At 36.6% G+C, this 25,393-nt stretch overlaps 1 protein-coding gene across 1 annotated transcript in view; it reads left to right on the top strand.

The window, feature by feature from the left end:
• Nucleotides 1–25,393, top strand: part of CUBN (cubilin) — a 264,084-nt gene that overhangs the window by 25,511 nt on the left and 213,180 nt on the right. The window contains exons 15-17 of the mRNA XM_081818905.1: nt 5,572–5,753; nt 7,566–7,728; nt 8,476–8,720. Coding sequence (XP_081675031.1) covers nt 5,572–5,753; nt 7,566–7,728; nt 8,476–8,720 — 590 coding nt within the window. The remainder of the gene's footprint in view (nt 1–5,571; nt 5,754–7,565; nt 7,729–8,475; nt 8,721–25,393) is intronic.

Genomic DNA, 25,393 nt, shown 5'->3' with positions numbered 1-25,393 from the left:
AGACTCATTGGCCCTAAGTGGAAAATTCCTGACTGACAGGTTAAGATTACATTTCTGGGGGAGGTTGAAAGTGCAATTAGATTAGGTATTAAGCCCATATTTGGGGACTTGGCCTAAGTGACACTGTTTGGGGCCTGTGGTTTTCCTTTTAACATCTTCCTTTCCAATCTTTGTAACTATCATTTCTTCTTTTCCTCAATTTATTTATTGCCTGTCTAGGACATCCAGTACCATGCTGAACAAAAGTGGTGGAGTGGGCATCATTTTCTTTTTCCCAACCTCATGGGGAAATTTCGTTCAGTGTTTAACCATTGAATATAATTTTTAGATGTAAGTTTTTGTAGATAACTCTTATCAGATGAAGGAAGTTCACTCCAAATAACTATTGCTGTATAACAGATTACCCACAAATTTAGTGTTGTAGAACATTAATCATTTTATTATGTTTCTGATTTTGTGGACCAGGAATTTGGAAAGGGCCCAATTATCGTTTGATCTGTCAAGCAGTTACAATCAGATGTTGGCTGGAACTGTAGTCATCTATAGGCTCAGCTAGGCTGGAAACCCAGAATGACTCACTCAGTTCATGCTGGCCTTTGGATAAGAGTTGAACCAGGCTGTTGACCTGAATGCCTCCATGTAGCCCCTCTCTGATGGTGGTCTTAGGGTAATGGATCTTCTTTCATGGCACTTGGTTTTTTCTTAGAGTAAGCCTTACAACAGACCCAGGCAGATGCTGCATGGCTTTTTTGGACCTATCCTTGGAAGTCATGTTGTGTTATTTCTGCCATACTTTTATTTGGTTCAAGGGGAGGAGACATGTACCCCACCTCAATTGAAGAAATGTCAAAGATTTTATTAATGTTTTTAAACCATCTCACCTTTTATTCCTAGCTTGTCAAGAATTTTTATAATGAATGGATGTTGAAATATATTAAATACTTTTTCTAAATCTATTGAAATTATCGCATGGTTTTCCTCCTCTGCTTCTGTCATTTTTCCTCTCTCCTCTCCTTCTGGAACTCAGATTATACATATGTTGGAGATTTTGACTATGTCTCATAGCTCTCATACTTTATAATGTAGTCTTCCCCTGTGTACATGCAGCTTAAGACTCAGCTAAGGGCCCAAGGAACCTCTTACGAATTTTTTGGGTGTTATGGCCATGCAGCTGTCTTCGCTATAGTACCTTATTCCAAAGTCCCAGCCACTCTAGGAGCCCCAAATTCTGAGTTTTATTTCTTTCACACAGCAAGAGTATTGCTGCTCCTTGGACTCCACTGCCCTGCACTGCAATTTGGGAAAGGCACAGAGGGAGAATATATTTGGGTGAATATGAGACTCACCACGTGTGCTTCCCTCCCCTCAAGGATCACAGTCCTTCACTGTTTGCTTCTTAATGCCTGGAGACAATAAAAACTATACAAACAATAATTCCTTATTATTATAAAATATTAACCGTTGCTCACATTTGTTACAGACACTGTTGTGTATCTTAAAGATTAGCCCATATTCTAGATTTTGCTAGAATGGTTGGATCAAATTCAGTTTTATGTTTAGGGGGACAAAAATGATCATATTAGGAGGTCCTCGATGTCTGTTTGCCTCCCTATAATGACTGCAACATTGATTAGAGTGTTTTGATTTTGTCAGGTTAGTCTTTCCATTAAAAAGCTTCTCTTTTGCCCTTTCTCTAATGGTCTTAGCAACCCATAGGTTCATTGTTTAGATTAACTGGGGTTTTCAAAATGATGAAAGTTGAATTTTATCAGTTATTCTTTATTTACTATCTGGTGTTCTTCAATGGAGTAGGCCTTTCCCATGTCAACTATTTGGTTACTCTCACATAGAGATCAGTTAGGAAAGGTAGGATAAATGCTTGATTCTTCCCCCTATTTTTCTCCAGTATTCAAATTAATGACTTGGTTTCCTAGTTTTCTCCAGAATGAACAATTACTTATTACTCTTTTTATTTTGTTTTGGTTTTAGCACCAAAAATGAACTCATATTTTATCATATTTGATATAATCGATTCTAGACTTTTTTTATGTTAAAATGTTCCATATTTGGCTAGTGGGAAAACTTTTCAAGTTAGTTTCTGAGCCTCTTTGACTCAATTCTGGTTACCTTTGGAAACTTCCTCACTTTCTGCTCTGAAGGATATTCCAGGAGTTTGTACTCCTCTAATGGGAAATCATATTTAGATTCTATAATCTGGATGGTAGGAGTGGTTATTGCTACTCGGTTGAACAAAGTCTCTAGATCTTTCAGTGGAAGGAACTAGAAATTTTTTAAAAATATTATTATTTTTTAAGTAGGCTCCATGCCCAGCGTGGAGCCCAGTGTGGGGCTCAAACTCACAACCCTGAGATTAAGACCTGAGCTGAGATCAAGAGTCAGACACTCAACCAACTAAGCCACCCAGGCACCCCCATTTTTATTAGTTTTGAAGAAAAAGTATATCATGTATTCTTAGTGATCTTCCAATATATTTGCATATTGAAATTAAAGGTTTTTAATTTGATATTTGTACCTCTTCTCACTTCATGAAAAATCCTGGTTCCTAGTGACATTAACATATTACCTTATGTACTTAATCCTACTGTATGAATTTTCAAAATAACAATACCAATATTATTACTAATAATATAATAACTGAAAGCCATTTAGTATTCCTTGGCTAATCCTTTTGTACTTAATATATGTTTCACTCAAGCTCTGTAATCAAATTTTACAGTGTTTTAAAGTGTCCTGGAATATTTCTACTCTCCATGTTTGAACTGTTAGCTCAACAGTTATTTCATTTTGTTTCATTTTGCTTGTGATTTTAAAGGTTTCACTTTTTCATTTTTATTGAATTTTGCTTTATAATTATGTAAAACATATTCATAGTTCCAAAGCCAAACCAAAATTCATGGTAAATTTAGAAAAGTCTAACTTTCATCCCTGTCCCTTCTGTCTTGTTCCTTTTCTCCCAAAGGAAACAATTTTTATTCGTTTTTGATTTACCCTTCCATTTAAAAAATATAAGCAGATAATCATGTATGATCATATTTCCACCCTTTTTAAAAAAGGTAGGATATAATATGTACTGCTTTGTAGTTTGCTTTTTCACTTGATATATCCTAGAGACTACTCCATGACTAGAGCATAGCGTGCATTACATGGATATCTCATTCATTGTCTATTCAGTCAGTACTCTCTTGATGAGTATTTGGCTTGTTTTCAGTCTTTTGGAATTCCAAATTGTACTGCAACAGAGTCCTTGAGAATTTGTCTTATTGCATTTTTGCCAATGTATCTTTGGGATAGATTTCTAAAAGTGTGACTACTTGGTCAAAAAATAAATGTCTACGTTTTTGCTAGACATTGCCATAATCTCTTCTGAAAGAGTTGTACTACCTTGTATTTCCATCAGCAATATATGAGAGTGCCTATTTCTCCACAGCACCACCGATCATTTGTTTTCAGTATTCTGGATATGTATCATTCTAAGAGGAAGAAATGGTATCTCAGCAAAGTTTTTATTTGTATGTCCCTTGTTATGAGTGAGACTGAACATCTTTTCCAAGTATAAAGGACATTTGAATTTCTTCCAGGGAACTCTTTATGTCTCTATTTTTTAGAAGCTCTTCATATATCAGAGATGTTAATTCTTTGTATTATGTATTGAATTTTTTTCCCAGCTCACCATTAACATTTTACTTTGTTTATGGTATTGTAATTTTTTATCCATATAATAATTTAACTACTAAATTTTATGAAACTTCTCTTCCTCTGAGCAACAGAGATGTTCTCTTATTAGGAACAGTGAGAATCATGTCACTAATTTGTTTCACTTTCTGCCTTGGCAGAAAGACTTGTCTAAGCAACCTGCATAGCTATGTAAATCATATATCTTGCATATCTGAAATGTCACCTTATTTTATTTTTTTCTAATTTATATTCACTGCAGCCTAGATTTTTATTTAGCATCTCTATTTTTCAACTTTACAGTAGTATTTCTTTTTCAAAGTTTTTATTTAAATTCTAATTAGTTAACATACAGTGCAGTATTGTTTTATGGAGTAGAATTCAGTGATTCATCACTTACATACAACACCCAGTGCTCATCACAACAAGTGCCCTCCTTCATACCCATCCCCCATCTCGCCCATCCACCACCCACCTCCCTCCATCAACCCTTAGCTTGTTCTCTATCTTTAAGTGTCTCTTACGGTTTGTTTCCCTCTCTCTTCTTTTTTTTTCTTTTTTCTCCTTCCTGTATGTTCATCTATTTTGTTTCTTAAATTCCACATGAGTGAAATCATAAGGTATTTGTCTTTCTCTGACTGACTTATTTCACTTAGCATAATACACTCTAGCTCTATCCACATCATCGCAAATGGCAAGATTTCATTCTTTTGGATGGCTAAGTAATATTCCATTGTGTATATATACTACATTTTTTTATCCATTCATCAGTTGATGGACATTTGGGCTCTTTCCATAGTTTGGCTATTGTTGATGATGCTGCTATAAACATCAGGTGCAGGTACCCCTTTGAATCTGTATTTTTGTACCCTTTGGGTAAATAACTAGTAGTGCATTTGCTGGATCGTAGGGTAGTTCTATTTTTAACTTTTTGTGGAACCTCCATATTATTCTCCAGAGTGGCTGTACCAGTTTGTGTTCCCACCAACAGTGCAAGAGCGTTCCCCTTTCTCTGCATCCTCACCAGCACCTGTTGTTTCTTGTATTGTTAATTTTAGCCATTCTGACAGGTGTGAGGTGGTATCTCATTGTAGTTTTGATTTGTATTTCCCTGATGATGAGTGATGTTGGATATTATTTCTTATAAGCCATCACAGATTCTTTGTTAAATAAATGTGAATATCATTAAAGAAAAGATTCCTTCAGTCACTGATATACAACTTTAGGGGGCCGGTGGGGGGAAATTAATGGAGTGGTAGTGGAGTGGGTGTCACAAAGCCTGGCTCTGCCTTTCCCTCACTCCATTCCTGGGCAGCGGAAGTGGCTCAACCACCCACAGACATTTGAATTTATTCACTTATAAAATGAAGAGTTTAACTATATCATACTGTTGAAAAATCTTCTCAAATGAATTATGTAGCACTTAATTATTCTAATGTATAAAATAATCTGGTTTGTTGAAAGACATAGGGGTAACAGAAGTTCCAGAACTTTTTAAGAGTTAAGAAGAACTTTTTTAAGAACCAGAACTTTAAAAAAGTTATACAGAAATTAATCTCTTCCAAAGTGAAAAAAATATATCTATTATCTCATCCCTCAGACAGTTCAGCACTGTGTTTTAAAATCATTATCACCATGTGATAGCTGATAAGCACAGAGCTCAATGCATGAGTGACTCATTTATTTATCTACTAATATTCCTAGATTTAGAATGGTATCAAACTGGAAAACTGAAAGCCTTGTTTATTTTATAAAGGCGTCCCATACTGTACACATTTAATTCAACAAAGCTTGTCCTTTTGCAGTAAAGGCTATGATAACTTTACATAAATTATAACTTGTATACAAATGTAAAGTTGTTTTTTCCTCTTATTTTAGAGTGTGGAGGTGTACTGATGGGTACTTATGGTTCTATTAAGTCTCCGGGATATCCTGGAAACTATCCTCCGGGAAGAGATTGTATCTGGAAAATAATAACCAGTCCTGGACTCTTGATAACATTTACTTTTGGAACCTTGAGTCTGGAGCACCATGATGATTGCAGCAAAGATTATCTTGAGGTAAGCAATCATATTTAGACAGAACACATCATGATATGATTAGAACTCAGGGAACTATGGTTTGATGATACCTGTGGATGACTACAATTTCCTAGCAACAGTTAGATATATTCTTTAATAGGTAGCTGATGTCTTAAGTCTTGCTAATTCCTTATTCTTAATTGTGCCAGCTTGTTGCTTCTTCTGGGTTTCATCTGAAGCTGGGAAATAGACTGCCTTACTGTTCCCTGGCATTTCCTGGAAGCCCAGTCCCCTAAGGAGGGAAGGAAAGAATTAACAAAAGAAACACTCAGTAATGGTTATCTTTTCCAATGCAGAATCAAGGCTTCAGTTGTCTATGATAACCTGACCCATTATTTCACAAGCTAACTATAGTGCTCCATGAAGAAAAATAATAGCAATTGTGTTGAAATGGATTGCTAGAAGGTGAACTTAGAATATATCGATAAATTGTCATTGGAAGAAGAGGAGTCAATCTATGCCCCTCCTGCTTACCATTAGTAAAAGATTAAAATATAGAAGAAGAAAAAAAGGCTGTTATATTCAAAGGCCATGAGCATATAGGTGTATCAGAAATGTTGCTCTGCATTTGTAGACTGAAAAGATCATTAAGATTGAGTTCTTATGTTGCTCCTGTCTTGTTTGTCACCATAAATCTTAGTAGTCCTTGCAGTAGTGATAAAAGACAATATACTTTTCCAAGTCCATTAGAGAAGAATGGAATGCTATGGAATTATTCATAAAGGATAGAAAGGTGCGGCTGTCAAACAGGGATCTCCACAAGTTAAAGTCATTAGTAATTTAGCAGTTGTAATGGATTCGAAACCTTTGGGAATGACTGGAAAAATCTACCTCTCCCTGGAAAATCTCAGCAACATAATCTCTTAAATGTTGACAGTAGCATGGATTTTTTTTTTGAAATTAATTTCAATGAATTCCATCAAATTTAAATTAGAGGCTTTTTTTTCATTCCTACATAATTCCTGGGTATATGTGTAATAGAAAGTATCAATCATTCTGATAATATTGAAATGCCTCTCATTTCTCAACAATATTTCAAGGAACTAGTTAAATATAGGAATAAAGAAATGCTGTCCTATAACTTTGCTGCCGATAGAAAAAGTAATTTGAGTGGACCAAATTGGCCATGTTAGAATAGTACTTTGTTCACTGATGTTTGGTGTTCTATGTAGTATAGAATTTGCAGTTACAACAGAATTACAGAGAGGTTAACATGATTAAGAGATTAAAAACCAACAATTAAAAAGGATTTCTCAGGTCATATGGTCATTATCATGGTACTTAGTTACTATTAGGATTGCACTTCTAAAACCCCTTTAACTGTCTCTATGTTGTGTCAACCTGACTTCACTTCCTTTCCACCTCTGATCCTTCTGAATACCTGGACCAAGTTGTGAATCAGTCGACATTGTTGGTATCCCTTCTTCCCTTTTCTTTGCATATATTCATTTTCTCCTTCTCAATTACTAGGAATTTATCATTTCAAAATAAACATCTGGGGGGAGGCAACCGAGGAAAGAAAACATTGAGAAAGATTCACGAGAAAATTTCAAAGTATACATCTAGCCTTGGCATTAAAATTTAGACAGAAGATAAGGCATCGGGGATGATGGGAGAAGGTGACTTACCCTTCAGTGAACCCCAACTGAGTATTGGATCTGTATGTGTTGGGAAAACCTCTGAGAGCCATCAGTTTCAAATGACTGGTTTTCTGAAGTTAATATACAAAATGAGTGGGTTTTTCAAAATCTGACCATTCTGTGCTTAATGATTCTCTTTTTTTTGTTTTAGATTCGAGATGGTCCTTTGTATCAGGACCCGGTTCTTGGGAAATTCTGCACCACTCTTTCTGTCCCACCACTCCAGACTACAGGCCCCTTTGCCAGAATTCATTTTCATTCTGACAACCAGATTAATGACCAAGGCTTCCATGTCACCTACTTAACATCACCGTGTAAGTAACCTGATCACTGGGAGCAGCATATGAATGTGAAGGACACTGCCATGCTTTTATGCTTATAGCCTGTATTGACACCTTAAAACAAACCAACAGACCAATGATAAACAATAAAATACTCCATGATTTTTTACTTTAGGGCTTTTGTTCTAAACATACATCATTGGGCCCTGATGAGAATTCACAGGAAAAACACCTTTCAGGTCTCGATATCAGGAAATGTAACCATGAACATCTTTTCACAGGTCCCTTTTCTTCATTTACCCTGGCTTCAGGCTGAATCTAGAGCCAACCTTCTGTAGACTGTGGAGTCCAAACCCGTTTTCTGTGCATGTCAACTTTCCCTTGAGCACATCCTGCTATTCTATGTTCATCCTTTAGTTAGATTCCTTTTTCTAGTTATATATTTTATTTTGTCACATGTATTTTATAAGCTGCCTCAAATCTTTTTTGGAATGAAGGGGAGCATAAAGGTTTTTAAAAAGCAATTTGTAGAAGATGATGTTAGTTGGGAAGTTAGATCACACATGTCTGAATCTATTTCTTTAGGCACTACATGGATGCCCCACAAACACACATCAAACTGAAAATATACTTAGAGACATAAGCCTGTACAGGGTGAATAAAGTGGGTATATGATTGTATGTGTATGTGTGTCAGTTTTTAAAAATTGTATCTAATGCCTGAGGGTCAGAGGAATGGCCATTCACAGGACCTTTCCCTTTACTTCCCTGTTCTCTTTAGCGGATCTGCATTGTGGAGGAAACTACACAGACCCAGAGGGTCTTCTCTCCTCTGACTTGTCTGGACCTTTCACTCATAGCAGACAGTGCATCTATCTTATAACACAGCCCCTGGGAGAACAAATACAGGTCAACTTCACCCATGTGGAGCTGGAAGGCCAGAGCGGCTGTTCCCAGAGTTACATGGAGGTAACTTTGACTACTCCAACTTTGACTATACCCTTACATGACGTTAATCAACATTTTTATATTCTTTTTTTTTTTTTAAAGATTTTATTTATTTATTTGAGAGAGAGAGAAAGCATGAGGTGGGGAGGGTCAGAGGGAGAAGCAGACTCCTCGCCGAGCAAGGAGCCTGATGCGGGACTCGATCCCGGGACTCCAGGATCATGACCTGAGCCGAAGGCAGTCACTTAACCAACTGAGCCACCCAGGCGCCCAACATTTTTATATTCTATAGTGTAGTGGTTGTAGGGCCAGCAGCATGTGGATTCCCCGGATGATCTGGATGTTAGAAATACAGTTCTGTACCCTATCCCAGACCTACTTCATCAGAACCTCTGGAGGTATGCTCAGCAACCTGTGTTTTAACAAGCCCCCTTCCTCCCCCAGGTCATTCTGACTCAGGCTAGAGTCTGGGAACAACTGTTCTAGAGAGTATGAAAGAATTTGCCAAAAACAGATCTATAGATGGTGATACAGGAGTTTGGTAATGAAATAGCAAAGGACAAAAATGAAAGCTGAAGCTAGGAACTCACAGTAATGCTAAATTACAAGCTATGAAACCGATCCTTAATAACTGAGGTGAATGAAAATAAGGCTAGAGCCTGAGAACAACTGTTCTAGAGAGTATGAAAGAATTTGCCAAAAATAGAACTATAGATGGTGATATAGGAGATTAGTAATGAAATAGCAAAGGACAAAAATGAAAGCTGAGGCTAGGAACTCATAATAATGCTATATTACAAGCTATGAAACTGATCCTTAATAACTGAGGTGAATGAAAATAAGTAAGACTAATAAGATTTACTAATAAGACATAGTTTTCATAGATTGTCTGGGAAACTCAACCCAGAAAAGTGGAAGGATTTGCTATTCAGTGACAGAGAATTAAGATAAAGCATTGGATGATTCTTGTTTTGGAGTGTAGGTTTTTTTCTTTCATTAGCCCTGCTTGCTCTCTTTCAAAAATTTTAACTCTGATTTAAGTGTGTGTAATGATTGTAAAATGAAGAATATCTGAAACGAAAAGGCAGTTTTGTTTGTCTGGCCTGGTATTTCTTTTGCTTAATTATTGGTCAAGCCACAAATTAAAGTGTTGAGCAAAAGAGACAAAACACTTTTTGTTGGGTGCGATCATTTTATATAAACTCAGAGAGGCATTGACAATTTTGTTTGTTCATGTGAGTTAGACCTAATTTGTTTTTCCAGGAAAACCTATGTAGCCTCTTGCCCTCTTCCCTCCTTGATATATATATAGTGGAGAAACAAAGAATTTTAGTGTAAGATCTGGACTTAGCTGAAAAATGAAGTACATTGACCATGGTGCCGCAGTAATATTTATTAATATTTAGCTTAGTTAAGATACACATTACATTGGTTTCAAGTGTACAACATTATGATTCAACATTTGTATACATTGCAAAATGATCACCACATTAAGTGTATTTACTGATTTGTAACCATACAAAGTTACAATTTTTTTCTTGTGATGAGAACTTCTAAGTTTTACCTTTATAGCAACTTTTAAATTTGCAATACAGAATTGTGGATTATAGACCCCATGTTGTACATTGCATCCCCATGACTTATTTATTTTATGACTGAAAGTTTCTAGCATAACCCTCATGAGGTCCATCCATGTTGCAAATGGCAAAATTTCATTCTTTTTTGTAGCTATGTAATATTCCATTATATATACACATGTAACACATCTTTATCCATTCATTGATCAGTGGATACATAGATTGTTTCCATATCTTGGGTATTGTAAATAATGCTGCAATGAACATAGGAGTACATATATCTTTTTAAATTAGTGGTTTCTTTTTCTTTGGTTAAATAGTAAGAAGTGGAATTGCTGGATCATATTGTATTTTATTTTCAATTTTTTGAGGAACTTTCATATAGTTTTCAATAGTGGTTACACCCCTACCAACAGTGCACAAGGGTTCCCTTTTTACCAAATCTTTGCCAACATTTGTTATTTTTTGTCTTTTTGATAATAGCTATTCCCACAGGTGTGAGGTGATATCTCATCATGGTTTTGATTTGCATCACCCTCATATTAGAGATGTTGAGCATCTTATCATGTGCCTGTTGGCCATCCACATTATTTTCTTTGGAAAAATGTCTACTCAGATCCTCTGCCCATTTTTAAATTGGATTGTTTTTTGTTGTTATTGCGTTGTATGATTTCTTTGTATATTTTGGATGTTAACTATTTATTTGATGTATGATTTGCAAATATCTTCTCCCGTTCATCATATTGCCTTTTTGTTGTGTTGATGGTTTCCTTCACTTCGCAGAAACTTTTTAGTTTGATGTAGTCTCATTTGTTTTTTGCTTTTGTTGCCATTATTTCTGGAGTCAGATCCAAAAAGTTATTGCTAACACCAATGTCAAAGAGCTTTCTTCCTATGTTTTCTTCTAGACTGTGTGGTTTCTGGTCTTACACTAAGTCTTTGATCCATTTTGAGTTAATTTTGTGTATGGTATAAGATAGTGATCTAGTTCTATTCTTTTGCATGGGATTGTCCAGTTTTCTCAACACCATTTATTAAAGAGATTTCCTTTCCCCATTGTATATTCTTTCCTCCTTCATTGTAAATTAATTGACCATATGTAGTTGGGTTTATCTCTGGGTTTTCTGTTCTTTTCCATTGATCTCTGTGTCTGTTTCTATTGCAATACTATACTGTTTTGATTACTCTAGCTTTGTAGTGTAGTTTGAAATAGGGGAGTCTACAGCTTTGTTCTTTCACAGGATGGCTTTGGCTATACAGAATCTTTTGTGGTTCCCTACAAATTATAGGATCATTTGTTCTCTTTCTGTGAAAAATGCCATTGGAATTTTGATAGGGGTTGCATTGAATCTGTAGATTGCTTTGGGTAACCTGGACAATTTAACAATATTAAGTTTCCCAACCCATGAGCACAGAATATCTTTCCATTTATTTGTGTCACCTTCAATTTCTTTCATCAATGTCTTATAGTTTTCAATGTATAGGTCTTTTACTTAGTTAAATTTTTTCCTAGGTAATTTATTCTTTTTGATGCAATTGTAACAGGTATTGTTTTCTTAATTTCCCTTTCTGATAATTTATTAGTGTATAAAAATGCAACATATTTTTTTTTAAAGGTTTTATATATTCATTTGAGAGACAATGAGATAGAGAGAGAGCATGAGAGGGGGGAAGGTCAGAGGGAGAAGCAGACTCCCTGCCGAGCAGGGAGCCCGATGCAGGACTCGATCCCGGGACTCCAGGATCATGACCTGAGCCGAAGGCAGTCGCTTAACCAACTGAGCCACCCAGGCGCCCGCAACATATTTTTGTATATTGATTTTGCACCCTACAGCTTTACTGAATTTATTAGTTCTAACAGTTTTTTGGTGTAACATATAGAATTTTCTCTGTATAAAATCGTGTCTTCTGCAAATAGTGGCTGTTTTACTTCTTCCTTTCCAATTTGGATATCTTTTATTTCATCAGTATAGCTACCTCAGCTTTTGTTTGGTTTCCATTTGTATGAAATATCTTTTTCCATCACTTCACTTGCAATCCATGTGTGTCCTTACATCTTGTAGGTAGCATACAGATGGGTCTTTTTTTTTTTTTTTTTTAAATGCATTCAGCCCCTCAATGTCTTTTGATTGGAGAATTTAGTACATTTACATTTAAAGTAATTATTGGTAAGTATGTACTTATTGTCACTTTATTTATTGTTTTCTGTGTGTTTTGTAGTTCCTCTCTGTTCCTTTTTCCTTCTATTGGTTTATTCCCTTGTAGTTTGAGGACTTTCTATAGTGTTATGCTTAGATTCCTTTCTCATTATCTTTTGTGTATCTAATATAGGGTTTTGCTTTGTGGTTACTATGAGGCTCATATATAACAGCCTATATTTATAACAATTTATTTTAAGTTGGTAGCACATTCTGAAATTCTACATTTTTACTACCCCACTACATTTTATGTTTTTGATGTTTTGATGTCATTTTATGTTTTTGATTTTACATCTTTTTATTTTGTGTATCCCTTCAATATTGTAGTTATATTTTTTTATTATTTTTGTCTTTTAATCTTCTTACTAGTTTTATAAGTGATTAGTCTACTACCTTTACTGTATATTTACCTTTACCAGTGAGGTTTTGACTTGCATAATTTTTTCTGGTAACTGATAAGTGCCCTTTCTTTTTAGCTTAAAGAAGTCACTTTAATATTTCTTGTAAACTGGCTTAGTGTCAGTCAACTGCTTTAGCTTTTGTTTATCTGGAAAGTTCTTTATTGAATGATAACCTTGCTGGGTAGAGTATTCTTGGTTGGAAGTTGTTTGCTTTTAGCACTTTGGACATATCATGCCCTTTATTGTTGCTTGTGAAGTTTTTGCTGAGAAATCTGATCGTAGTCTTATGGCTGTTTTCTTGTACATAACAAGTTGTTTTTCTCTTGCTACCTTTAATCTCTTTATCTTTATCTTTTGACATTTTAATTATAAAGTATGTTGGTGTGGGTCTCTCTGAGCTCATTTTCTATGGAACTCTCTGGGCTTCCTGGATCTGGTTAGGGATCCCCAGTTAGGGATTTTTCAGCCATTATTTCTGAAAATAAGTTTTCTGCTCCTTTCTCTCTCTCTCTCCTCCCTGTGGAACCTCTATAATGTGAATGCTATTCTGTTTGATGATGTCCTATATGTTCCTTAAGCTATCTTTATTATTAATTTTTTTTCTTTTTGCTGCTCTGTTTGGATGAGTTCCACTGCCCTGTCTTCCAGCTCACTGATTCTGTCTTCTGCTTGACCTCATCTGCTGTTGAACCCTCCTAGGGTTCAATATATTTTTTTTATTATTATGTTATGTTAATCACCATACATTACATCATTAGTTTTTGATGTAGTGTTCCATGATTCATTGTTTGTGTATAACACCCCCAGTGCTCCATGCAGAACGTGCCCTCTTTAATACCCATCACCCAATCCAGAGATTTTTGTCTCAGATGGTGAGGTAAATGTGTATATTCATTCAGTTTATGTTTTCCAAAATATCCCATAAAATACATTAAAGTTTTATACTATGGAGCAATTTTAGATATTTTTATGTAAATAAAAATTTAATTTCCAACATCTGTTTTTTTACTTTAAGAACAGTAAAAAAATAGCTCACACTTAGAGAGTACTTACTATGCACCAGGTGCTATTCTAAGACTTTAAAATACTGTAATACATTACGTAGTTAATAATTACTGTCTTCTACTGTCTGTTGGATGTGGTACATGTTTGACATGAGTTAGTTCATTGAATCTTCACAAAAACCATTATTATTCCTATTTTGATATGAGGAAACTGAGGCCCAGAGAAATTGTCACTTGCCTGTGATTACATGTTTGGGGAGTAGGGGAGCTGGAAATTGAATTAGTTCCAGTTGTACTCTTCTCTGATAAGAACAGAAACACAATTGTGTAGCTATGACCACAAAAGGTGGCTCACCTTCCATGGGAAAGAAGCTCTTGTGAGTTTCCCAATTCCATATCTGGCTCCCTGGTCACAGGACTATAGCATGGAACCAGGCGCAATGCTTTTCTCAGACAGGCAAAACTGTAACTCTAATTTTTAGGGAAATCTGAGTATCTTTCTATTAGGTGCTATGTGGGGTTCTAATGGCTCCAAGGTGTCATCAAAGCATCTGGAATGATATACCCTCTCTGCCCTTGAACTACATTCTAATTGAATTTCAATAAGAAGTTACATGAACTCTGAATCGTTGTGAAACGTTATCATTAAAAAATAATAAAAAAGCATTGAAACATTTAATTTTGTGAAACAGAATGGAAGAATGTTATGTGGCCAGAATGGGATTTGAGTTAATTTATCTAACTGCTTATTTTTGTCCAGTCATTTAATGACTGTATAACCTTGGACAATTTTTTATCTGGATGCTTCAATTCCTTCTTCCACAAGATGCCCTACTTATTCCTTCAGACTTTGTGAATGTAAATCTAGGCAGTGAATGATAAAAGAAGCTTGAAGAATTAAAAACATTATAAAAATGCAAGGTTTTCCTAGGCCAAATTTCCAACTCCTGCCTTGAACTTATCAGTTCAGAGATAGCCGGTAAGACCCTTTCATGGTTGGCCATTGGAGTATTGACATTCTGATGTGCACACACACCCATAAAATCTTGATCAAATTTCCCTCGGGTTGTTGATGGAGAAAATATAAGAGCTCTATTAGAAGGACAGGACATGTATAGTGATTGGAATAATTGAAAATATTTTCTATTATGTCCTTGACCATCCTAAAAGGAATACAATCAATTTGCAGAATTTTAGCACCAGCAAGGGCCTGAGAGGTTGTCTAATTTAAATCCTTAATTTTTACAAATGAGGAAATTGAGGTCACAAAGATCAAACTCTAGTAATTGTCAGAATAGGATTTAGATGTACCTACATGGGATTCTAGATAGACATATGCTGACTTCCATCAATTTCTTGCCAATACATCATATCTATTTATTGGGATAATTTGTGAACTAAGCCCATTTTTTTAAAAAAGATTTTATTTATTTATATGACGGAGAGAGAGACAGCAAGAGAGGGAACACAAGAAGGGGGGGAGAGGGAGAGGGAGAAGCAGGCTTCCTGCTGAGCAGGGAGGCTGATGCAGGGCTCAATCCCAGGACCCTGGGATCATGACCTGAGCCGAAGGCAGACACTTAATGATTGAGCCACCCAGGCGCCCCTAAGCCCATTTTTTTAAAAGTACATCTACTTCTTTTCATGTCCTTCAGACAGTGGGTATGGAAGAGAGTGATTCTGGAACCATATTCAAATGGCATTATTATGACTCAATATATTGCTCCCTGAAATGGTGATTTCATTTTTAAAAGGTAAAAAAGTGAATATTTAAGCAAAGGAATAAAAAAAGAATAATGGTATTTCAGATACATTGGTGGTTTAGAAAGCAGATGACTTTGCCATTTACTAACTCTATAGGAGAGAAAAGACCACCCACAATTTTAGAAAGAATGAAAAGCTGAGAGGGAATTCTAGAGACATCTGGGAGAATAATAACAAGAAATTTTCTTTTGAATGAATAGATACACTTCTAAAAATCCTAGATCTTCTCATTATGTGGTTCCAGTTGTCTTGTTGCCATGTGAATATATCCTTTAAATGAAGATATTTAAATAAAGATATTATTGCCTAGTATATCTTTTTCATGTATAGTATAGTTTTGAAAGACTTGCTTTTGCTCAGTAAGAGCTCTGTAAACATTTTATTTGAGAATAGAATTTAACTACGGAAGATAATAAATGTGGTATTGGTCAGACCCAGTGTAGCATATCTATATTTTTCTTTTTTTTAGTAAGCAGCACACATTTATGCATTAATGCTTGGATTTATATATCTCTCTCAATTAAAATTTCTACTTCTAGAACACACATTGCCCATGGGTGATGTAATGTGGCTAGTAACAAGAATGAGTATAGCAAGAACAGATCAACTGTTAGTTCATCTGTTTTTGTCTAAGAGAGCTTTTAAATTGAATAGAACAAATCAATGAATGGAGTAGAAGCATCTTTCCAGAATAAAAAGCAGCACCTCTCATTAGTATTTCATAAGTGATTTAAGCCCTCAGAACTCTAAGTGAAGGACACATAAAAAAGTAATGAAAGTTTAATTTTTAATCCCAGAGAATCCAAGTAGTAGGCTGAATAATAATTTTAGAAGCCTATATGATGCTAAGGCCAGGGCTTGAATGCGATGTAGCAAGAAATGAATAGAATCTCCTTGACCAATCCTGAATCATCTGACCTCTCCCCACTAAGACTTCTGGTCAGTGGAAGGGAACCACATAAGAGAGACTGGTAAGAGAAGGGGAAGGAGAAGTGCCTTCTGCGGAAGTAGGAGGGCTTCTGGCGAAGTTGTTCCTTCTTAGAAGTGGAAAGCAAACAAAAATAAATGGCATAGAAAAGTAAGCTACATTAAATTTGGTGTCTGAAATGTGGGGAATGGGTATCTATTCTGCAAGTGTTATTGAATGACAAATGACTTCTTGCTAATCCAAGCAAATTCACAAAGCAGAAATTACACACCTATCTCTTTACAATGTAATGAAACTGGAAGTTAGTGATAAAAAAAAATTTTTTTTTTAAGATTTTATTTATTTATTTGACAGAGAGAGGCACAGCAAGAGAGGGAACACAAGCAGGGGAGTGGGAAAGGGAGAAGCAGACTTCCCGCGGAGCAGGGAGCCTGATGCAGGGCTTGATCCCAGGACCCTGGGATCATGACCTGAGCCGAAGGCAGACGCTTAACGACTAAGCCACCCAGGCGCCCCCCCCAAATTTTTTTTAATGTCCAAATACTTGGAAATTTATAAACTCTCTCTTAAATAGTTACTGGGTTAAGGAAGGAAATAGAAAATGAAATGAAAGACCATGTAGAAAATAACAAAGAGGAAATGCTAGATAGATATCAAAATCTGTGAGACATGAAGAAACTCAACTTCCAGGTAAAATCTTCAAAATCTTAAAGAGGAACTAAAAATTGGAAATGTAGGGGAGTACAACAAGCTGAAACACTGGAGATCTGTCTTCTCTCTGAACCTTTTATCACCTCCCTCTCCTCTTCCCGGTACTCTCTACCCTAGCCCTCTCAGCTGGTTTTGCACAGCATTCCCACATCTCCACACATCTTTAGATGGAATCAAATTCACAAAAGATTTCCTTTTGCTTTTTTAGGCACTGAAGCTATTCAGCTCCAGCCTTGGGATTGGTGGGGGCAGGGGGGGCTATGACTTTTGGTCTGCCTGAGTATACTTGTTATCCTCAAGGGGACATGCTGGTTAAAGTCTCATGGCTGTGACTCACTGAATAGTTCTTAAGAATAAAACCCAAATGGCAGAGAAAGAATAAGACCTCTGACAGCTGAAACTGGAATGTAACTGCAGCAAGCAAACACACTAGCTTAGGCTGAGGAGTATTTCCAGTTAAGCACATGTTGAAATTAATTTGAGCTTAGAGAGAGATGTTTCTAGAGATGGCAGGAAAAAGGGGAAATGGAGTGATGTTCAATAGTTTGCATTCTTTAGCATATTGGATTTGGAGTTTCAGCAGAGGTTAGAAACATTCGGTTGGTTTCTTAGCTCTGTTGTCAACACAGTCTTTCCACAATTGCTTGGCCATCCTGAACTTTTGTAATGGAGTGACAAAACATGCCATTGCTCACGTGAAATAATTCTATTGGTTGGTGTAGTGGGAGCCAGGGAAAAGACTGAGATGGTAGCCCTGCCTAGTTGTGGAGGTGTGAGATTTACAGAACAGATCCTTGCTGTATGTAAAGGAGTTGCATGCTCATGGGGAGACTACAAACCCAATGGGACAAGTGAGACACAGAGGCTATAGGTAAGGGCATTTATCAAGAGTGCTACAAGCTATTCAGGGGAATCAAGAGGATGGCCAGTTCTCTCTGCTATGAACAGTATTGCAGGGAAATATGATAAAGGACTTCAACTCTCTCTTATATTAAGGTCAAGATATTTAACACCAGTGAATGTCAGTTTCCCTAATCTGTAACAGGAGTAGTAATATTAGTCTTCTCAAAAGGATTAAAAGGGATCATCCATTTATTTGTCTATTCATTCTCTAAATATTTATTGAACAATTTTGATGCCAGGCACTATGCTAGGGGATGGGTATATAAAATAGATATTAAACAAGCAAGCATGCAACTGTGTAATTTCAAGTTGGGAAATGTATCTTGAAGGTAAGAAGCAGTCCTATGGGAGAAAATAACAGGGCTAATGATGTTAGTGGATGGTCAGAGGTAGCTTCCCCAAGGATGGCACATTTTGGGTCTGAGGATGAGAAAGAGTTAGCAATGCAAAGAGTCAAGAGAAGGATTCCAGCTGGAAGTGCTAATGTAGCCTTAGAGACTGAATTGAGAAAAAAAATCTCGACAAACTCAAAGAATTGTGAAGAGCCTAGTGTGGGTGGAATTGCAAAGGAGAGGAAGAGAGAAACAAGAGTTAGGCAGAAGCTTGACCTTGTAATGGCTTTGTAGGTGGAGATGAAGAACCCAGACATGCTCAGTGCAAAGGGGAACAATTAGAATGTTCTTAGCACAGAGCCGGAACACCAGTGAGTGGTTACTAAAAGTTAACCTGAGGATGATTCTGACAGTGATGCTGGGGAGAAGAGAAAAGGAGGAGAATGTGACATGATGGAGTTTGCAATCATGTAGGTTCACACTTCTAGGTGAAACTAGACAAGTACTCCTGATTTTGGAAAAGCAGATTTTTTTTTTAAGGTTTTTTATTTATTTGACAGAGAGAAAGACAGCCAGAGAGGGAACACAAGCAGGGGGAGTGGGAGAGGGAGAAGCAGGCTCCCCGCGGAGCAGGGAGCCCGATGTGGGGCTCGATCCCAGGACTCTGGGATCATGACCTGAGCCGAAGGCAGACGCCCAACGACTGAGCCACCCAGGCGCCCCGGAAAAGCAGATTTTTAAAAGAATTAGATAAAGGATAAGTTTACTGATGGAGATATCAGAAAGGACACTGTTTCATGAGGCATAAAACGCTTTAATATTTTAACTATGAAATCATGAAACATAATAACAAAAATGTAAGGAAATAATTTTTAAAAAATTTTTAAAGATTTTATTTATTTTTTTATTTACTTAGAGAGAGAGAGCCTGAGCAGGGGGAGGTGGGGAGAGGGAGAGAAAGAATTTCAAGCAGACTCTGTGCTCAGCGAGGAGCCCAATGTGGTGCTCCATCTCACGACCCTGAAATCATGACCTGAGCCGAAATCAAGAGTTGGATGCTCAACTGACTGAGCCACCCAGGCACCCCAAGGAAATAATTTTTAATCCCTGTATGGCTTCTCTCATTTCTTATCACTCACTGTTTATTGTCTTATTTGAAGTAGGGCCACATCCCCTCCTATGTGCCTAAATTAACCCAAGACTGGTCTGCAGGATCAAGTCTTTATTTAGCTAAGGGGCATTTCCACCTGAAGCTCACTTCACAGGAAGCCCCATGTTAAACACTGCTGCATGGGAGGGTTCTGTCTTCAGCTCTTGGTTGGACCAAACCTATGCGCCAACATATTTGGTTTGCTTTGAATTAACGTTTAATACTTTAAATAGATTTTTGGAATTGTTATATAAAAACAAATCTGGATACATAGCAGATACAAACAAATGAGCACATGCATTAAGATGGGGCTTTGGGACCTGATCCATTCCAGATGTTAAAGCTTACTGCTGACTGGGCTCTAGAGCTCACACTTAAATTTCATATGAACTGTGTTTTTCAGCCCTGTTTATTTTAGCTTTCTCTACAGGAAACCATTCCTTTGTAAGAACTCTGTTTTTGTTGTTTTTGTTTTAATGAGTAGTTTCTTTTCAAGAATTAGTTCAGTCTGATGAATGCAAAAATCAGAAGCCATTTGGGTGTTCCACAGGCTATATACTGCATCTCTGGGCCTGAAACAATCAGTGTTAGCTGGATTAATAAGGCAATCAATGAGAAATCTGGGCCTGGCCCACAGAACACTGGAATTCTGACCTGGCCCTAGTCATTTCTTTGCAAATGTGATCCAGTATAGAGAATGAATTTGATGTCCTGCCTGTATAAGTGACTCTGGTATGGCTTCACCTGACCTGTTAAGAAAAACTCCTTGTTAATATAAACCAGGCTTAAATACACATCATCTTTCTGTAGGTTATACTGTAATAACAAACAGTCAATAGCAGTATAACAAATCAAAAACAGTAACAAACAAAAACATGTCTGTGGCTTGCAGTAGTATACATTTATCCTTTGCTCATGTAAACGTGTTGGTTTGGGGTCACTGGCAGTTCTGCTGATCTGCTTACCCTGTCCCATCTGTCCCTGGGACTCAGGCTCTTGATCTTGTAAGAAAAGAAAGTAAAAAATGGTTGAATCCTGCAGTGGCTCCCAAAGCTTCTCCCTGGAGATGGCGTATCACTTCCGCTCACGTTATGTTGGGTAAAGCAAACCCTATGGCCAAGCCCAGTCAATGGGAAGAATAATCATTAATTTTTCATGGGGAGGCATTGTAAGTCACATGGCAGTGAGCAGAGATGTTAGATCCCATTACAAGGAGGGATTTAAATAGGAAAAATAATACAGTCTATCCTAGTGCATAAGCACAAAAGAAAAAGGGGTTGTTATTGTTGTGGGGGAGGTGAAAATTCACAAGTCCTACAATGTATATTGAATGCAGGATGGGCTGCAACAATATTTGAGATCACTTTAGAGCATTTAATGAACTTTATTTGTCTCTTTCAAAGGATTTGTGGTTAAGGTATTGTCATGTCCAGGATCCAGAGAGAATACAGGCTTTCAGATTTAATAAGGTTTCATTTCCACAGAGACAGAGAAATGCAGCCAAAATCAATTGTACCTTCTAGGTTTAGGGCCCTTGAGCCCTATAAGTTCCTCTTAAAACATTTGGACTGCAGCTGCCTTTCTCCTTGCTAAAATCCTTGAATTTCATTAGCGAGGCCTTGGGGAATGGCCCACTTTAGCTTGCTCTGATGCTATTTGGCTGTTTTTCTTCCTTCTTGTCATCTTCTAATGGGCAAAATACAAAAGAGAGACTACAGTCTTAGCAGAGGAGTTTGGAGCTCTGGAGGATCAGAGAACAGGGTGATATCTTACTCTGTGTTTCCTGCTTCCTGGTTTCCAAGAGCTAGTATGTTTGTGTTGCTAACAAAAATTGAACCATCATGCCATGCCTTAAAATTAATGAATCAATGAGCGTTTGTCAAATACCTATTTGCAAAGTTCTATGTTAGATGCTAAAGGCATGACAGACATTTTCTCCTCCTTCAAAGATTTGCTGTTTGGTTAGAGAGATATTTAGCATAACTTTAAGACAAATATGAAATTCGTGTTACAGCTCTTAGAAAGAAACTGGTTTGGCATGAGTCAGTGGAAAGGCATGTGATTTTTAAGGTCTGTGTAAGATTCAATCATATGGCTATACCCTAATTTATTTAATCACTCTCCTATTATTAGACACTTGGAATACTTTCAGTTGTTGTGATTATAGATCCACTCTGATGTGAATTCTTGTGTGTCTTTGCCTGTATCTCAAATGATTTCCTTATGATAGAGTGTTAGGAGTGAAGTTACTGGGTCCAAAACTGAACATTTTGAAGACTCCCGATGCATACTGTCAAATTATTTCCCAGAAATTTATATATGCTTCCACCAGTTGTGAATGGGAGCAACTGTGTTACCATGTCCCTGCTAGCTGTAAGTATCAGAACTTTTAAAATCTTCCCTTTATTGCCCATTTCCCTTGGCCTGGGTGGATAATCCTTAAGGCTCAATTTATTTATTTATTTATTTATTTATTTATTTATTTATTTATTTATTTATTTAAAGATTTTATTTATTTATTTGACAGAGACAGAGATAGCGAGAGCAGGAACACAAGCAGCGGGAGTGGGAGAGGGAGAGCAGGCTTCCCGCCGAGGAGGGAACCCGATGTGGGACTCCATCCCAGGACCCCGGGATCATGACCCGAGCCGAAGGCAGACGCTAAACGACTGAGCCACCCAGGCGCCCCTTAAGGCTCAATTTAAAGGTTATTTCCACTGCCAAATATTCCATAATCCCCTGTTTGAGTTCAGGGTTTTGGGGTGAAGTCAGTTTCCTTTAAGGCCTTTTTATATCACCCTTTCTCTCTTCTGAAATGAAATTCATAAGATGATATAACCTCAATACACATATAATATAAAAAAAATAAAGTTGGAAATATAAGATTTAGGAGAAATAAAGTAAAAAATGTACATATTTATTTATTGCATTATGTTATAAGCCTAGGCAAGCTAGACTTGAAGACAAAATGGAGCCTTATGCTATTTTCTCTTTGAGTCACCGTGAATGCCGCATACAGACCCAGGCTGACGTGGCTGTGTATGTTGGTGGCAAATTTTCTGAAATGGTTACCAGCTCTTGTCAGATTTCCAGGGAAAGAAACACACAAAACTTCCTTTGATTTGTACTCTACTTATAATCTTGGAATATTCAGTATTTATTAAAATTGGGCAAAACTATTTTGGGTTTGGTCTATAAAACAGAGCTAGATTTCACACTTAGTAATAGAACTGTCCCTTATATGAGTGTCACATGGGATGCAGGAGAATTTTTGTGTGTGACACAAAATTATCTCTCACATTTCAGGGTGTTTAGTGTCTTTGGTCCCCAGTCACTAAATGTCAATAGTGCCTAGCCACTACTCTGTTAGTTGATTAAAACAAAAACAAAAAAATGCCTTCAGAGATTTCCAAAATGTCTAGTTGTGAGGTGCCTGGGTGGCTCAGTCAGTCAGGTGTCTGCCTTCAGCTCAGGTCATGATCTCTGGGTCCTGGGATCAAGCCCCTCATTGCGCTCCCTGCTCAGCTGCTCCCCCAGCTTGTGTGCTCTCTCTCAAATAAATAAATAAAATCTTTAAAAAAAAAAGTGTGTAGTTGTGATACCTATTGAGAACCATTGTATTAAGTAATGATATAGCACCCCATACTTTCCCAAACATGGCACTCATGCTTTTAGAAAAATATGCTTGCTTGTTGTAGGGTCCTTGTAAGCATGACTGACCCACCCAGGCCCTGGCACTTACTGATGCCTTGATAATGTTAGTTGAGAAAATGAATTAATATTTGGGTAGCTAGATCTTCCAAAATAATTCTATATAACAGGAGTAGTATCTATATCCTTGGAATCATTCCCAATTTTGTGAGAAACCTCTAGCGTTTCACCTTTCAAAATGTCAAGAATTGCAATAGCTATTCTTTAGTTCACATTTTTTATGACTAGGCATTTTGCTGAGGAATTCACACTATTGTTTCATCTATTTGCTTCAACAACCCCATGAGCCAGGGTTAGATTTAGTAACTTGCTCAGAAGTGCAGGGGCTCTGGCCAGGTCTGTGTGACTGCATGGACTGTGCTCATGGCCCTTATAAGACATTGACTATTGATTTAAAACAGGTGGTCTTTATTGTATGAAGGCAATTTTCTTCCGCTCTTAACTTTCTAAGAGTTTTGCTTTTCATAAAAAGGAACGCTGGCCATTTTTTTTTGACATCTATGGGAATACGTGGTTTATCTTATTGGATCCATTGAGGAGTGTAATTTATAATTTGTAATTTCAAATAACCTTGCATTATTCAAGTTATCATATTTGATTGGTTTATAAGCCTAATGATGAAGTAAAGTTGTTTTTCTAGAACTGTGTTTAAGATTTTTGTATCTATATAAATAGGTGAGATCAATCCATAGTTTCATCTGTATTATCCATATTGGAATTTAATAAGATAGTTCTGAGAAAAATTAGTTGGAGATTCCTCCATGTTTCAGGGTACCTTAGAACAAATTATCTATGGCAATTATTTGTTCCTTAAAAGTTTGAAATAATTGGGGCACCTGGGTGGCTGAGTCGGTTAGGTGTCAGACTCTCGATTTCAGCTCAGGTCATGATCTCAGGGTCATGAGATTGAGCCCTGCATCAGGCTCCATGCTCAGCAGGAAGTCTGCTTGAGACTCTCCCTCTCCCTCTGCCCCTCTTCCTACTTGTGCATGTCTCTCTCTCTCTAAGTAAAATCTTAAAAGAAAGTTTGAAATAATTGATGAGGTAGAACATTTTCTGGGAGTTTTGGGAGGGGAAGTAATTATTTGATAATGTTTTTAATTTTATCCATGGTTTATTGTCTATTCAGATTTTATTTTCCTTCTCCTTGAGATAATTTTAGTAATTTATATTTTTTCTGGAAATAACCATTTCAAACATTCAGCTATATTAGCATAGAGTTGTACAAAGAATTATCATTCATATGAAATGAATGTATCAGTATCTGTATTTGTAGCATTTTTCTCATTTTTGGTTTGTATATCTGTGTTTATTCTTGTTTTAGTTTTCTTTTTATTTTCTTTTATCTTTATTGACAAAGATGTGTCTTAAATATCCCTATCCCCAACCCTACTCTCAAAAAACAATTCTTGAATGTATTCTTAAATTTAATATTATTTTGTATTTTATTATTAGGTTTTACTTTTAGTTTTACTTTATTATCCCTCATTGTAATACCTTTTCCAATTTTTTAAGTTGACTTTTTAAATTCTCTTTCTGTTATCTACTTTTCTGTTTCTTTCTTTCAATAATAAAGCAGTTTATTTATTTATTTATTTATTTATTTATTTTTGAAGATTTTATTTACTTGACAGAGAGAGAGACAGCGAGAGAGGGAACACAAGCAGGGGGAGTGGGAGAGGGAGAAGCAGGCTTCCCGCAGAGCAGGGAGCCTGATGCGGGGCTCGATCTCAGGACCCTGGGATCATGACCTGAGCCAAAGGCAGATGCTTAACGACTGAACCACCCAGGTGCCCCAATAATAAAGCAGTTTAGTCTAGGACTTCCTTTGATTACAGATTTGGCTGAAACTTGCATATTTTGATATGTTATCATATTTTGCTGTTTTCTCAATAATCCAAAATTATAAATTTATCTCCCCTTTCACATTGTAGAAATTAGTAGGAGAATGTTTTAAATATTCTTATGCTTTTGGATTTTATTTGGCTTAAGATTTTGTTATCAATATTTAGTGTTATTTTAATTGTGCTGAAAATTTTCCCATATGTAACCTAAATTAGATGATAACTTAT

Source organism: Leptonychotes weddellii, chromosome 5, assembly GCF_054177405.1.
Source record: "Leptonychotes weddellii isolate Sample4059 chromosome 5, ASM5417740v2, whole genome shotgun sequence".
Lineage (NCBI taxonomy): Eukaryota > Metazoa > Chordata > Mammalia > Carnivora > Phocidae > Leptonychotes > Leptonychotes weddellii.
Note: the sequence above shows the minus strand (reverse complement) of the source record. Positions and strands in the feature narration are given on the sequence as shown.